Source organism: Gossypium arboreum, chromosome 5 (assembly GCF_025698485.1).
Source record: "Gossypium arboreum isolate Shixiya-1 chromosome 5, ASM2569848v2, whole genome shotgun sequence".
Taxonomy (NCBI): domain Eukaryota; kingdom Viridiplantae; phylum Streptophyta; class Magnoliopsida; order Malvales; family Malvaceae; genus Gossypium; species Gossypium arboreum.
In genome coordinates this window covers 41,391,349-41,404,608 of record NC_069074.1, presented here as the reverse complement: position 1 = coordinate 41,404,608, position 13,260 = coordinate 41,391,349, and the positions used below count along the sequence as shown (strand labels likewise).

The 13,260-nt window shown below is 29.3% G+C and overlaps 1 protein-coding gene across 1 annotated transcript; it reads left to right on the top strand.

The window, feature by feature from the left end:
* Positions 1 to 10,138: 10,138 nt before the first annotated feature.
* On the top strand, positions 10,139 to 12,776 carry LOC108450252 (ferritin-3, chloroplastic-like). The gene is made up of 8 exons (XM_017747787.2): positions 10,139 to 10,868; positions 10,960 to 11,043; positions 11,132 to 11,192; positions 11,471 to 11,558; positions 11,896 to 11,957; positions 12,200 to 12,265; positions 12,359 to 12,422; positions 12,506 to 12,776. Exons 1-8 carry the CDS (start codon positions 10,567 to 10,569, stop codon positions 12,559 to 12,561), a joined length of 783 nt encoding a protein of 260 aa, XP_017603276.1. The 5' UTR covers positions 10,139 to 10,566; the 3' UTR covers positions 12,562 to 12,776.
* The last annotated feature ends 484 nt before the right edge of the window (positions 12,777 to 13,260 follow it).

Sequence of the window (13,260 nt, the reverse complement as noted above, 5' to 3'; positions counted from 1 at the left end):
ACATCGAACATGACCCAAGTAGAATAGATCCTAGATTCATTTATAGATTTATTCACTTATGACGTTCATAGTGTATCATACCTTAATCTTGAGTGGATGATGGATCTAAGTAAAAGCCTAGGTTTAAATAGATAAGGAATCAAAAGCCGGTGTGTTGGGTATATGACTTTTGCATTATGTAGCATCATTCCACAATAGTGGGATTCATAGCCCAACTAAAGGGTAAATGATATCCTTTCATCGGCATTACATGATAGATGAAAAGTAAAAAATGTGATAAATTATTTAATTACTATTTGATAGTAAATAACTTTTCATAAAGGAAGATGTAATTATTACCATGACATAAAATATAATCACATTGGGAGAACGGGTTTATCCCAATAAGATTGAGGATATCCTATGAGAATAAACACTTATGACAAAGTCATTGGATGAACACTTATTAAGTAGCTTTTATAATGATATATATATTAAGGGAAAGCTCGGTCATGATACTTTAGTGGAATGACTTCGTGACTAAATAAGTTTATAATTAATAGAAAAAAAGACGAAACTTAATTGTAAATTATTTGAGCTCTAATTATATATGTTCAATTGATGTAAAACCCTTTGAAGCAAAAAAATGAATTGCATGTAAAACCAAATGAATGGAAATGATGAAGTAAGAGAAATAAATCACATTCGCAATGAATGTATTTTCTCGCTAAGTACTTGAGAATTAATTTAAGGTTTTTGAATTATTATTTAATAAATTATAATTAAATAATTGAAGTTTGAAAATGATATTAAATTAATTAGCCATTAAGAATTAGTTGAATAAAGAAATTAAATATATATTTCATATATTATTTTATGGTAAAATTATCATGGCTTTAATTTAATTAGATTTGGGTTAAAATATTATTTAATTGAGAAATTAATTTAGTTAAATTAATTAAATTAATTGAATAAGTAATATTTATTTTAAGAAATTGAAAGTAAACATTGGGTTGGATTAAATTATAATGTGTTGGGCCAAAAGTCTAGAAAGCATATATAATTGGACCAATACATGAGAAACCCAACTTGCCCTCATATAGCAGGTGAGGGGCGACAACCCTAGTACAATACACTTGGGTGTGCCGCTCATCCCTATCTCACTTAGAGTGAGATTGTGTTTTCTATTTAAATAATATTATTTATGTAACACCCCCTACTCAGTCCAATCGCCAGACCTGAGCTACAATATATTACAACAATAAATCAGAACATTTGTTAGTAACTTGATCAATAACATTCAATAAATCAATGTATATATATAAGTTAAGTCAATGTTAAACATGCATTACAATCTAATCCGAGTTTCAACCGAGCTTACGAAAGCCCTTAAAACAACTTAGAACCAAATTAGGACCATTTTGAAACATTTACAAAATAATAGGTACAAAGGTTAAACAGAGGTCACACGGTCGTGTGGTGCAATATAGCATAGTTCTGTCCCCAAACCGTGTAATAGACTGATGTCGTGTAATCAAGGGTCACACGGCCTTGTCACTAGGCTGTGTAACTCATTGAGGTCGTGTGAACTAAAAACTACGCTGAACGTGTTGAACACATGGCTGTGTCATCCAACCATGTGTGACACACGACTGTGTGGTAGCCAATATGAAGAAAAATGACCTATTTGAGTCAGCTTTCATACCATTTCTTCAAGTGACCTATAATGCCATTTCATGCTATTCAAGTTAACACCAAAACATGCATAATTCAAAACCAAAACACCAATTTACCTAAACATTTTAGCATAAAGCCAATATGCCCTCATCCGCACCAACAATTCAATAAACTAATTTAAATACAATTCATATCAAAGCTTTTAACCATTCCATGTCACAACCTATTTCAAAAGCATAATACCATTCAAGTATTTGCTATTATCATCAACCTACTAAGTATTAAATTGGTACCAAACTCTTATCACAACAAAATTACACATATAAGCTTATATACAAAACAAATATGCCAAAATATGATCACTATCTTGCAAAGATTAACCATCCTACATACATGCCACAAGTAACCAACTTTAAACATCAAAAGATTACTGAATCAAGTGACGGTAGGTGTGAGATTCTCACTAATCCGATCCACACATTTTGAACATCCAAAATCTACAAAAAAAAAAGTAGTAACACAAGTAAGTATTTAAAATACTTAGTAAGCTCATACAATGTAAACATTTACTTACCTCAATCACTTAAGACCATACACAATTCATTATGTATTTCAAATATACCTATAAAGATTCAAACAACAACATCAACTTATAAGATTTTGAGCTCAATCACATATATAACCTCAAATGTTCTCAATTTCATTTCAATCTAACTTATCTCTTGTATCCAACTCATATGCATAACTTAGCCAACATGCAATGACACAACGTCACTTTTTTATTCCCAATAATACCCGATGAAACTTCGTAAAAGAACTCTGTATATAGGTAAAAGTAATAGTGTCTGGTTACCCATTTGGGTTAAACCTAAACAAATAATGAATCATAATTCTTGGTCACACGTAAGGGTTGAACCTACATGAATCGAATAATACTGTCTAGTCACCCATAAGGGTTAAACCTACACAAATAATAAATCATAGTCCCTGGTCAACTGTAAGGGTTGAACCTACACAAATCGGATAATAGTGTCTAATCACTCGTAAGGGTTGAACCTACAAAACAATTAGCATGGCCAGGGCTTTATATACCTGTATTCTCGAGTCCGAAACACGTGCTAGAGCTCAAAACTTGTGGGCAATAACTCGTAACCTCGTATACGAGACTTTTATTAATTTAATCAAGATTAATCTCACATTATAGCACAATTCCAATCAATGATAATCACTATCACCAGATCAAGTATAGCACATTAGAATTAGAAATTTAAATTATATTGTATGAACTTTCTTGAAAAAACTGTAGCGGTTTAGTTAACAATGATTAATCGACAAGTTTTCTTTTTCTTTGTACATCCTCCAATTGTTGTAATTCTTGATCTAAAGCATAATTTAAGTCAATTTACTATTCTAAATAATATTTAAAAGTACAATACAATCTTGCCTTAGCTTAATTTCATCTATACAATAATTCTCTAAGTTTTGCCTTTATTTTAATTTAGTCCCTAAAACCGAAAATATTATAACTTTGACATTTGAGTTTCGATTTCAAAATTGATCTCAATTTCAAAATTGATCTCAATTTCATCCCCCAACGGTCCATTAGAACACATATTTTCAAAATTTTTAAACACGTTTTAAATTTATTTCATTTTATTCCCTAAGTTCAAAACTAACAACTTTTACTTTACAAACTAGTCCTTTAACATGTCTAATCTTCAACACTAACCAAATAGCCACAAAAGCTTCAAGAAAACATAAATGGCATCTTCAACAAACTTGAACAATTTAGCAAAATAGTTTCTAAGTTAACTAAATCAAGCTCCCAGGATTCCAAAAATATAAAAATTACAAGAAATGAATTTGAAAGACTCACCAAATGGGAGACTTGAAGCTCAAACCTTAATGACCGATTCTTCCTCTAGCTAAAATGGTGTTTTTGAATGGAGAAAAAGATGAGAGTGCCTTTTCTCTTTCTTTCCATGTTCTTATCATATTTTCCTATTATTTTTTTAATGTTTTAATCTAAATATAAATTTTAATTGGACAATTGAATTTATATTTAAGAAGGTCTCCTCTTAGTTTTCCTTATCTAAATTTTTGCTTAGAGTGTTAATTTTAGGTTTTTATTTTTTATTCAATTTAGTCTAATTATTTCATTTAATCCCTAAATCCTAAATTAATTGCCCCCACTTTAATTAACAAATTTTCGAATGAATTTAGTTCCTATTCGTTTTAATCCCACAACACCCACTCAATTTCCAATTCATTTAAACAATTAAATAAATAAAAATTGAGAGTTTAGAGACGCTCAGTGTATAAACATCGAAGTCTTGGTTGTGCTGATTGTAATGAAGAGGAAGGAAAATTCACAATGATAGATTCGATTAAGCACTTTTGAAGAAGAAAAGAAATAGCCACGAATAATGTACTTGTACTTAGAATTGTAAAAGTTTGCTAGATTAGAACTAAAAATTGAAATTACAGAAAAAAATATTGAAAACCTAAGACAACTATAGCAGCCACTTTAGAAAAGCTTTAATCTAAAACCTAAAAATTAATTATGAACCAAAAAGATTCTTAAAAACCTAAATTAGACAATTATACCTTGAGTTTACACAACCTTTTAAGCTTGTGTTAACAAAAAAGGCCCTTCATAATTAAGCTCGTCCAGCCTCAATGTGGCGACATCAGAATTTTAATGTCACGCCTTTTCACACACTTTGCTCGAACATCTATATGGTGGCTTTGGTGTTGCGACTTTGCTCCTTATGTCACTACTTTGTTACACCATTGTTAAGAACCTTCAACCTTGGTGACAGTCGTCGATGTCTCAACTTTAGCAACATGTTGTTGCGACTTGGACACTTGGTGTTGCGACTTCCAACCTTCGATGTTGCGACTTTGGCTACAATCCACACGCTGTGTTGTTGTTGCTCGAAATGCAGTCCCAAGTGATTGTCCAGTTTCAATGTCTTGACTTTACAGATGTGGTGTTTGATTGTCCAGTTTCAATGTCATGACTTTACAGATGTGGTGTTGCGACATGGATGTAGCCTCATTGTTCCTTTGTAATTTGTCCCAAGTCACCTCCTACACTAGCTAAAAATAATTGTTAGAACTCATTAGGCAAGATTTTGCCTAATTGGTTACTAAACACACTTTAAAAACATAATTTAACTAACAAAATGGAAATTAAATAGAAATTAAAACAATCAAAATAAAACATAAAAATGATTGGTTAAAAGCTCTTTAAGTGTTTAAAAGAAGTCAATTTTTCATATCGAATTATGGCAGATCACTATTTTTATTAATTGCTTGTCCAATGACCATATCTTAAGTGTGTTACCCTCATAGAATATTTTTAATCTCTTTAGGATAAAGTTCATTCTTCAATATGATCCGATTTATCTCATGGTTTACGTTACATCTTCCGATATGAAAAAGGCAATTACTAACACATAGTAATTAAATCATTTGTCTTATTACAAATGACCCATGGCCATGTTCTTTTTTCATCAATCATGTAATGTCAATGAAAGGATATCGTTTACTCTTATAAGGCTATGATTCCACTTTTGTGGAATTATGCTATATCATGCAGAAGCCATATATCTAACGTACCAGCTTTCGGTTCCTTATCTATTTGAACTTTAGCTTTCATTTACATCAAAGTATACTGGTCACGCATACATAACCTATCATCCACTCAAGATTAAGGTATGTCACATGATGAACGTCACAAGTGAATAAATTCATAAATGAATCTAAGATAAATTCAACTTAGGTCCTATCCAATGTATTATCAGTCCGGACAATGGAATCTATGTCTCTATCTTTTGAGAGTCATCCACTCTGATGCTCAAGACAAGGTATCTCCCCAATTGGACTTGATAGACGACATAATTGTCTTTCAATTAATTTGCTTAGTTTCAATTTGACTTCAGATTGTTTAGATTATCTACTAATATAATTTGTCTTCTTGCTTTTGATTCAACGACATAATGCAACTTAATATTAGTTAAGCATTAGATAATCAATCAACCAATATTTACTTACATTTTGCTTCGCATGCAAAAATCCGTTGAGAACATATATATATTATATTAATGTATAATTGAATTTTATTTGAACTAATCTAGTCGAAAAATTACAAATATAAGTTGATGAATATACTAAGCTTAAGATAGTCCATCCTAACACATTGCTCCCTGGTTTCTTTGGACTTCTTTGAGCCTTCCAATTCGAGTGATCCAATGGGGAGAAACTTGATTGGTGGTAGGCATTTCCTGCAAGGCGAGATGTTGAAGCATTGGAAATGGTCATTGATGAAGCTTTTTGGTTCTCAATAGAACTTTTGCTTGGAGTAATGGATTTGGATGCTGAATCTTTAACAAAAAAAGTGACAAAACTTGCATGTCCAACATGTGCAGGAAAAAGAAAGAGTAAAGTCAAGTCAATAAGTGGAGGAGTTGACTTCAAAATCGACACATCCAGAAACCAAATCAGAGGCTTGAAATGCTTACTTCGACGCCGAGTCCTCTCCAACTTCTAGCTTTACAAAGTAGTAAGCTACCTATTTTGCTAAATGATTAGTGAAGACATACACTTTCCTAAATAAATTTTGAATTCAATATCTATGAAAAAAATTAAATGCAAGAATCATATTTTGGGAATTAAAATTAATATATAGATTAAAAAAATTGCCATTTGAATTTGAAATTAAAAGTAAAAATATTAGATTGAAGTAAAAGTACTAAATTTTGTAAGAAACAACGACTATTCACAAAATTTTAACTTTTCGGTTATTTAATCTAAATAATATAAAAATAAAATAATTTTCGAACTAATACATCTTTTCAAATAATTACCAAACTTGTACACATTTTTACAATGGAGAGGGAAATCGATTTTCCAAAAACTAATTTTAATATATTTTATTTTTTAACCATAAATCACTTCATCATTCAGTCAATTATTATCATTTAAAAGTTAATAAATATAAAAAGCAAATATTTTTATTATTACATTTTTAATTATAAAATTTGAGTGGGCCCATATAAGCTAACAAGCATAATTTTAATTAAATATTTTTTCCCCGTTCAATTTTGATATAACTTGTAATGTTATACATTAATTTTAATTTAATGTATTGTATAGATTAAATTTTAATTTTAGTTTGATTTTCACATTTTCATTAAGTCATGTGTAAAGTATTGACATGATATTTTATTAGGTTTACAAATAAATAAATTTAAATTATTTTCACTTAGATTAAAAATAATCATACTTGAGAAAAAGGATTTTTTATTTTCTCTAGGAAATTTAATTTCTTATTCTACCGAAAATAATTTCAATTTGTTTGTTTGTTTATTAACCTAATAAAATGACATGTCGATAATTTACACATGATTTAACGGAAAATTATGTCACATAGGTAATAGAGTTAGTGAAATATGAAAATTGAACCGAATTAAAATTTGATGTATACAAATGCACCAAACTAAAATTGATGTATAACATTGCAAATTATATTAAAGTTTATGTATAATTTTGATATTTAAAAAGTTTTCAAAGCTAATTAAATATTTATAAATTGACTTTTTTAATAATATTTAAATAAATCTTATTATTTTAAGTTTTATATATATGTTTTAATTTATAATTAAAGTAAGTTTAGCATTTCAATTTTAAAATGCAATTTTTATTTATGAAGTTATTCAACAATTTATAATTTATAATATTATTTTCAAGTAATTTATAATTTATAAACTGAAATAAGTTTATATTTTAATTAAGTTTAATAAACTGAATTAAGTTCCATATTATAATTGATCATTTATTTCATAAATTATAAGTTACTTAAAATAATATTAGAAATTATAAATTTCTTCAATAAATTTATAAATAAAAATTATATTTTAAATTTAAATATTAAATTAAATTAAATTTTATGATAAATTAAAAATAATTTTAAAATTTTAAAATAATAAAATTAATTTACATATTATAAAAAATTCTACAATTAATTAAAATCGGTTTCTGTCACCTACTCTTTTCCATTTTCAAGCTTTGTATCTAGTTTTAAATGTATGTGAGAATATGGAGCAAGGGAGAAGAGAATGTATGTGAGAGACCCATTTTCCATTATTTGAAAATTGTAATGTTATTTTTTTAATATTTAAATTAATTTTGTTATTAGGGTTTTTAATATATATAAAATAAAAGATTAATTAACAAAATAGATAGGGTTGTTGATTAATTAGTGAAATAGTTGAAGTTAGCAGTTGGAGCACCCAACTTCAAAGTCCGCACCTTCTGTGTGTATATCTTTTCAGCTCAAATAAAAAATGGGAAAATATCATAAATAGTCCCCATATTTTATCAAACTTTCATAATAATTAATTTTAGTTGGTTTCAATTCTTTTTCAGTTTCAATACAATATTAATAGGTTTCAAGCCAAAAACTAGGTGAGAGCTACAAATAAATATGGCTTTACTAATTTTCTTTTTAAAAGAATTTATCTTGAATATTTGATAAAATAATGAGGGACCATTTGTGATCTTATTTCACTGTTAGTCCAAAGCATAGAAACAAGTTGTTCTTACTCTCAACTAAAAGAAAAGAATAATATCAAAATATTCCCTCATAATTTTATTTCAATTTCAAGATAATTTTTTAAAATAAGAAATTAATAAAATTAATGTCATATTTACTTGTAGTTCCTACCAAAATCTTGACTTTAACTTATCAATATTGTATTGAAACTAGGAAAAAATAATTGAAACTAACTAAAATTAGTTATTATGAAAGTTTGATAAAATATGAGAACCATTTATAATATTTTCCCATTATATATATATATATAAGACGCCAACATTGAAGTTGGGTTCTTCAAGTGCCTACTTTAATTATTTTACTAATTAATCTACAATCCCATCTATATTGATAATTAATCTTTTTATTTCATGAAAAAAGGTAAATAATATTATTTAATTTGTGCATTTAATTTATAATATTATTTAAGTAAGTTCAATTTATAAAAATAAAAAATTCATTGGAGCTGATTTCACATTACCTTAGAAATTATAAAATCAATATTAGTAAAGCGACTTTATTTTTATTTTTATTATTTTTCAACTGATTTGACAGGTATTAATTGAATGATGAAATGATTGATGGTTAAGATTATGTCTATTAGTTTAAAAATTAGAGATTTTATCAAAAACATATAAAATAAGAAATCATTTTCGAAAATAATATGGGTTAAAGATTGTTTTTAATGTGTTATCTTTTATTTAAAGTTGAAAATGAATTATAAATAATTATAAATATTGTGTTAAAAAATAAATAATAAACTCAAAAAAATTGCTGGAAAAATTGAGAAAGAAAACACTTTAATTCTATGTTTAAGTCGTGCATATTAAGAAAACATATTTAGATGCATCCAATGTTTTTAAATTCAAGGAAGAGTCAAAACTGTTAAATTATTGGTCGGTCAATTAAAATAATTCATCGATTCAATTGATGCAGTTATAAATAAAAATTAAAAGTTTAAATTTTTTAAAAAATATTTAGTTCAATTTTTATTCAATTAATTTTTAGTCAATTTAATCTGTTAATATTAGTTCCCAATTTAATAGGATCAAAATCTTTCTCTGAACTAATACCTCGACTAGTTTAGTCCGATTCTAATATCTTTGAATGCATCTTCAACTCTAATTGACTGTTTTATATGACAAATTGAAACATGTTAATTTTTTTAATTTTATTCTTTTTACTTTATTAAAATTGAGAAGTTAGCCCTCTTATTTTATAGATGAATCAATCATCTTGCTCTAATTTATCAAATTTTGATTTTATACTTTATAAAAGTAAAAAATTAATCTAGTTATTGGTAAACATAATAACTTGAATTGTTATTTTATATTAATTTATTACATAGAAATTACTAAATTGTTAATTTCTTACTTATAAATTGCTTTTAATTTATTTTCAAAGTCAACAATTTAATAATAAGGTTAAAAATTTCATAAAATATAAAGATAAACTTATAATAATTTAAAACAGTTAAATTAATTTATTGATTTCGTAAGGTAGAGAGATAAAATTAAAATTATTGTAAATAAAAGTCATAATCACTTACCAAACTCCAAAACCACACCCACTTTAGTGAAAAGAGTTCCTTCTTGCTCAAATTTTCTAGATATGTTAATATTTTGTTTATTTTAATAAAAATACAAATTAAATTGTTAAGATGGAATGAATATCATTTGCGTCTCGTCTTGTCATAAGTTGGGCACTTAATTTTTTTTCTTTTAAATTCTATCATTATGCCACGCCGACTTTTACTTTGGAAAACATATTAATTTGATTATTTTAGAAATATTTTCTTATTTTGAAAAAAAAATCCCTTGGAAATTATTTATATTGTTTGGATAGAAGAACCTAAGTTACCTAACCCCTCTTAAAGTACAGAACAGACAAAAAAGACTCTTATAGAAGAACGTTTTAACTATCCTCAAAGTAGAGATAGACTAAGGACTAAACAAAGAAGAGATTAAAAGAAGATTGCTGCAATAATTATAAAGGAAAGGTAGCTTTCCAGGATCACAAATACAAAATTCCCTGTGAACTATTTCACAGTACACAGAGATACCTCCAAATCAACCTCGAGTGACGAACCTGCCTGCCTGCCTGCCTGCCTGCCACGCTCCCTTCGCTCAACCTGCTCATCTTCACCCTCCACGTTTCATCCCATCCCTCTCTCACGCTTTTACTTTGCTTTCCTAATCTCACCTCTCTTTCCTTTCTGCTGCTGCTTCAGCTGTTTGCATTTGAAAAACTCTGTTTTCCTTTTTTTTCCTTTTCATCAAAAGCTTGGGTTTCTTTTTCTTCTTTTTTGCGCCATGTTGCTGAAAGCTGCTCCAGCTTTTTCTTCGTTAAATCCTCAACTGGAAAATCAGGGTGCCCTGTTTTCCCCTTTTTCTTCTTCGTTTAATCATCAGCTATCTTCTCCAAGAAATGGACCTGGGTCTCTTGTAGTTTGTGCAGCCAAAGGAGCCAACCACAAGCCACTAACTGGTGTTGTTTTCCAGCCCTTTGTGGAAGTGAAAAAGGAACTCGATCTTGTCCCCTCCGTGCCTCAACTTTCTCTGGCTCGCCAAAAGTTCACTGATGACTGTGAAGCTTCCATCAACGAACAAATCAAGTGGGATCTTTTCTTTTTAGATTTTTAAGAATGAATTCTGAATGATTTCGTGATTGTGTCGATATTTACTAATGTCTGGTGCATTTGACAGTGTCGAATACAATGTTTCCTATGTGTATCATGCTATGTTTGCTTACTTCGATAGGGACAACGTTGCACTCAAGGGTCTTGCCAAGTAATTCTTGTTGAAAATTCTTGATTTTGCTGAGCCCTTTTAGCTCCCCTTTTCGGTGTTAAGCTCACATCAGCCTTCCTCGTAATAGGTTCTTCAAGGAATCGAGTTTAGAAGAGAGAGAACATGCTGAGAAATTTATGGAATACCAGGTTTTCTATTCATTTTGCTTAGATCACAGTATGTGATTTTACTTTTGAAATTGTATGTATTATCATCATCATAATTATGTATTCTATTTATGTACCTCGGTAAAAAAAAAAAATTAGAGTTACAATTTATTTAGAAATTTTCTATTTTGGATTATAAGAAAACTGTCATGAAAGGGTTTTCCGTTTTTATTTATTTTTTGTTTTTGCTTATTTTTGCTATTTTTTTGTTTATGGCATTGTTTCCCAAATTGGTTTTTTTTTTTTTCTATTGTTATCAGAACAAACGAGGTGGAAAAGTGAAGCTGCAGTCCATAGTGATGCCCCTCTCTGAGTTTGATCATGCAGAGAAAGGAGATGCATTATACGGTAAGTTGATATTACCAAAGCTACGTTTGTGTTTGGTTTGGTAAACAGTGCTTTCATTTCTTATTTGGTTGCCTTCTTTTTCTACCTTCAGATACTACATATCCACGTGTAACAATACAATGAGATATATAGTAACCATGGTAGTACGTTTGTAAATTTGTATGGTTGGTGGGAAGAGATATTTCTTGAACATTCACTTGGAAGTATTGTGAATTTTGTTCATTAATCACCCCGTTGTCTTTCTTCATGCTGAATTGTACTGCATGACAATGTGATATTAGTCAAATTAGCATGGTATATGTGATTGAAGCTAATTGTATCTAATTCTTTGGTTCAGCAATGGAGCTTGCCTTGTCCCTGGAGAAACTAACAAGTGAAAAGCTCTTTAACCTACGTAATGTGAGACTCTCTCTGTCTATATATATACATAGATGATAAATTATTTTGTCCTGTTTTCTATTTGCACTTATGAATTTTGATTTAAACATATTAATAGGGTCTAGGGTCTCATTAATTAGGTTTACGAAATTATTGGACAAAAACGTTGTTTAACAGACTGTTGCTTTTACATTTTGCATGTTTCTAAGATGATGGTAAACAGTTTTGTTTGAAGTGCTAATAGTGAAGGCTTTGGTAAACAGGTAGCCGTGCGGAACCATGATGTGCAGTTAACGGATTTCATTGAAGGCGAATTCTTAGCTGAGCAGGTATAATACAATTTTTGGTCTCCATAAAATTTGCTTTTACTGATGAATGATAAAAAAAAATAATGGGTAATTCCTGGTTTGCTTTCTATTTAGGTGGAGGCCATCAAGAAAATATCAGAATATGTAGCTCAATTGAGAAGAGTTGGAAAAGGACACGGTATGAATTTAAACTTCTCCATTGTCATCAAAATATAGAGAAGTTCCATCTTTAACTCTATGCTACCATGGTTTTCATCGCAGGGGTGTGGCACTTCGATCAAATGCTTCTTCGTGAGGGAGAGGAAGCTATTGCATGAAGCCCCAACTTGCTGCTTCGTTCCATGTCAAAAGTTTGTGCATAAGGTCTTATTTCAGTAGTTCTTTGTTTATATATTTTGGCTGTACGTTGAAAGAGAGTGCCGGATCTTTGGTTTGATGATAAAAGCTCGTAAGGGATATATTTTTAGTAGTCCTTTTAATCGAAGTAGTTATAGATTCGTGGATTTCCTATATAGGTATTTTTCTTCTCCAAGATCCTTCCTTCTGTGTTTTTTCTTTTAAATTTGCCCTAGCGACGTTTATGACAGTTTGTCAGTTTTCTTCGGTTTATATCCTGCAGCAACGGCAGATTGCCAATAGGAAAAGTTTTGATGATTTGAAGTTTCCTTTTGATTTTTAAGGGGAAAGTAAAAAGGGTCAATGACCATTTACCTGTAAAAGGTCAGTAACACAGTACGCGGTCTTCGTCTCATCCATGAAAACATCATCTTATAGCTGCTAAGCAAAATCCAATCATTATCAGTGGCTTTCTTCAATCAATGGGTGAAGGTTTTGTGCTGAGGGTTACAGCTACTAAGTAAAAAAGTAAAACTATAATCGGTCTGATGTAGATGTTTTTCGTTGGTGTATTTACTTGTCAGTCCCGTTCCAAAGCCAGATGGAAACAAAAATAATTACTACCAAAAAATACAATTATTTACTCGTGAAAACGTCCCCAAAAATACCCTCTTCTTTTA

Excerpts from the sequence above, each read along its gene's own strand:
- LOC108450252 (XM_017747787.2), top strand. The coding sequence starts at position 10,567 with ATGTTGCTGAAAGCTGCTCCAGCTTTTTCTTCGTTAAATCCTCAACTG. Across the intron at positions 11,193-11,470 it reads AGAAATTTATGGAATACCAG|AACAAACGAGGTGGAAAAGT; the intron begins GTTTTCTATTCA and ends TATTGTTATCAG. Across the intron at positions 12,423-12,505 it reads AAGAGTTGGAAAAGGACACG|GGGTGTGGCACTTCGATCAA; the intron begins GTATGAATTTAA and ends TTTTCATCGCAG.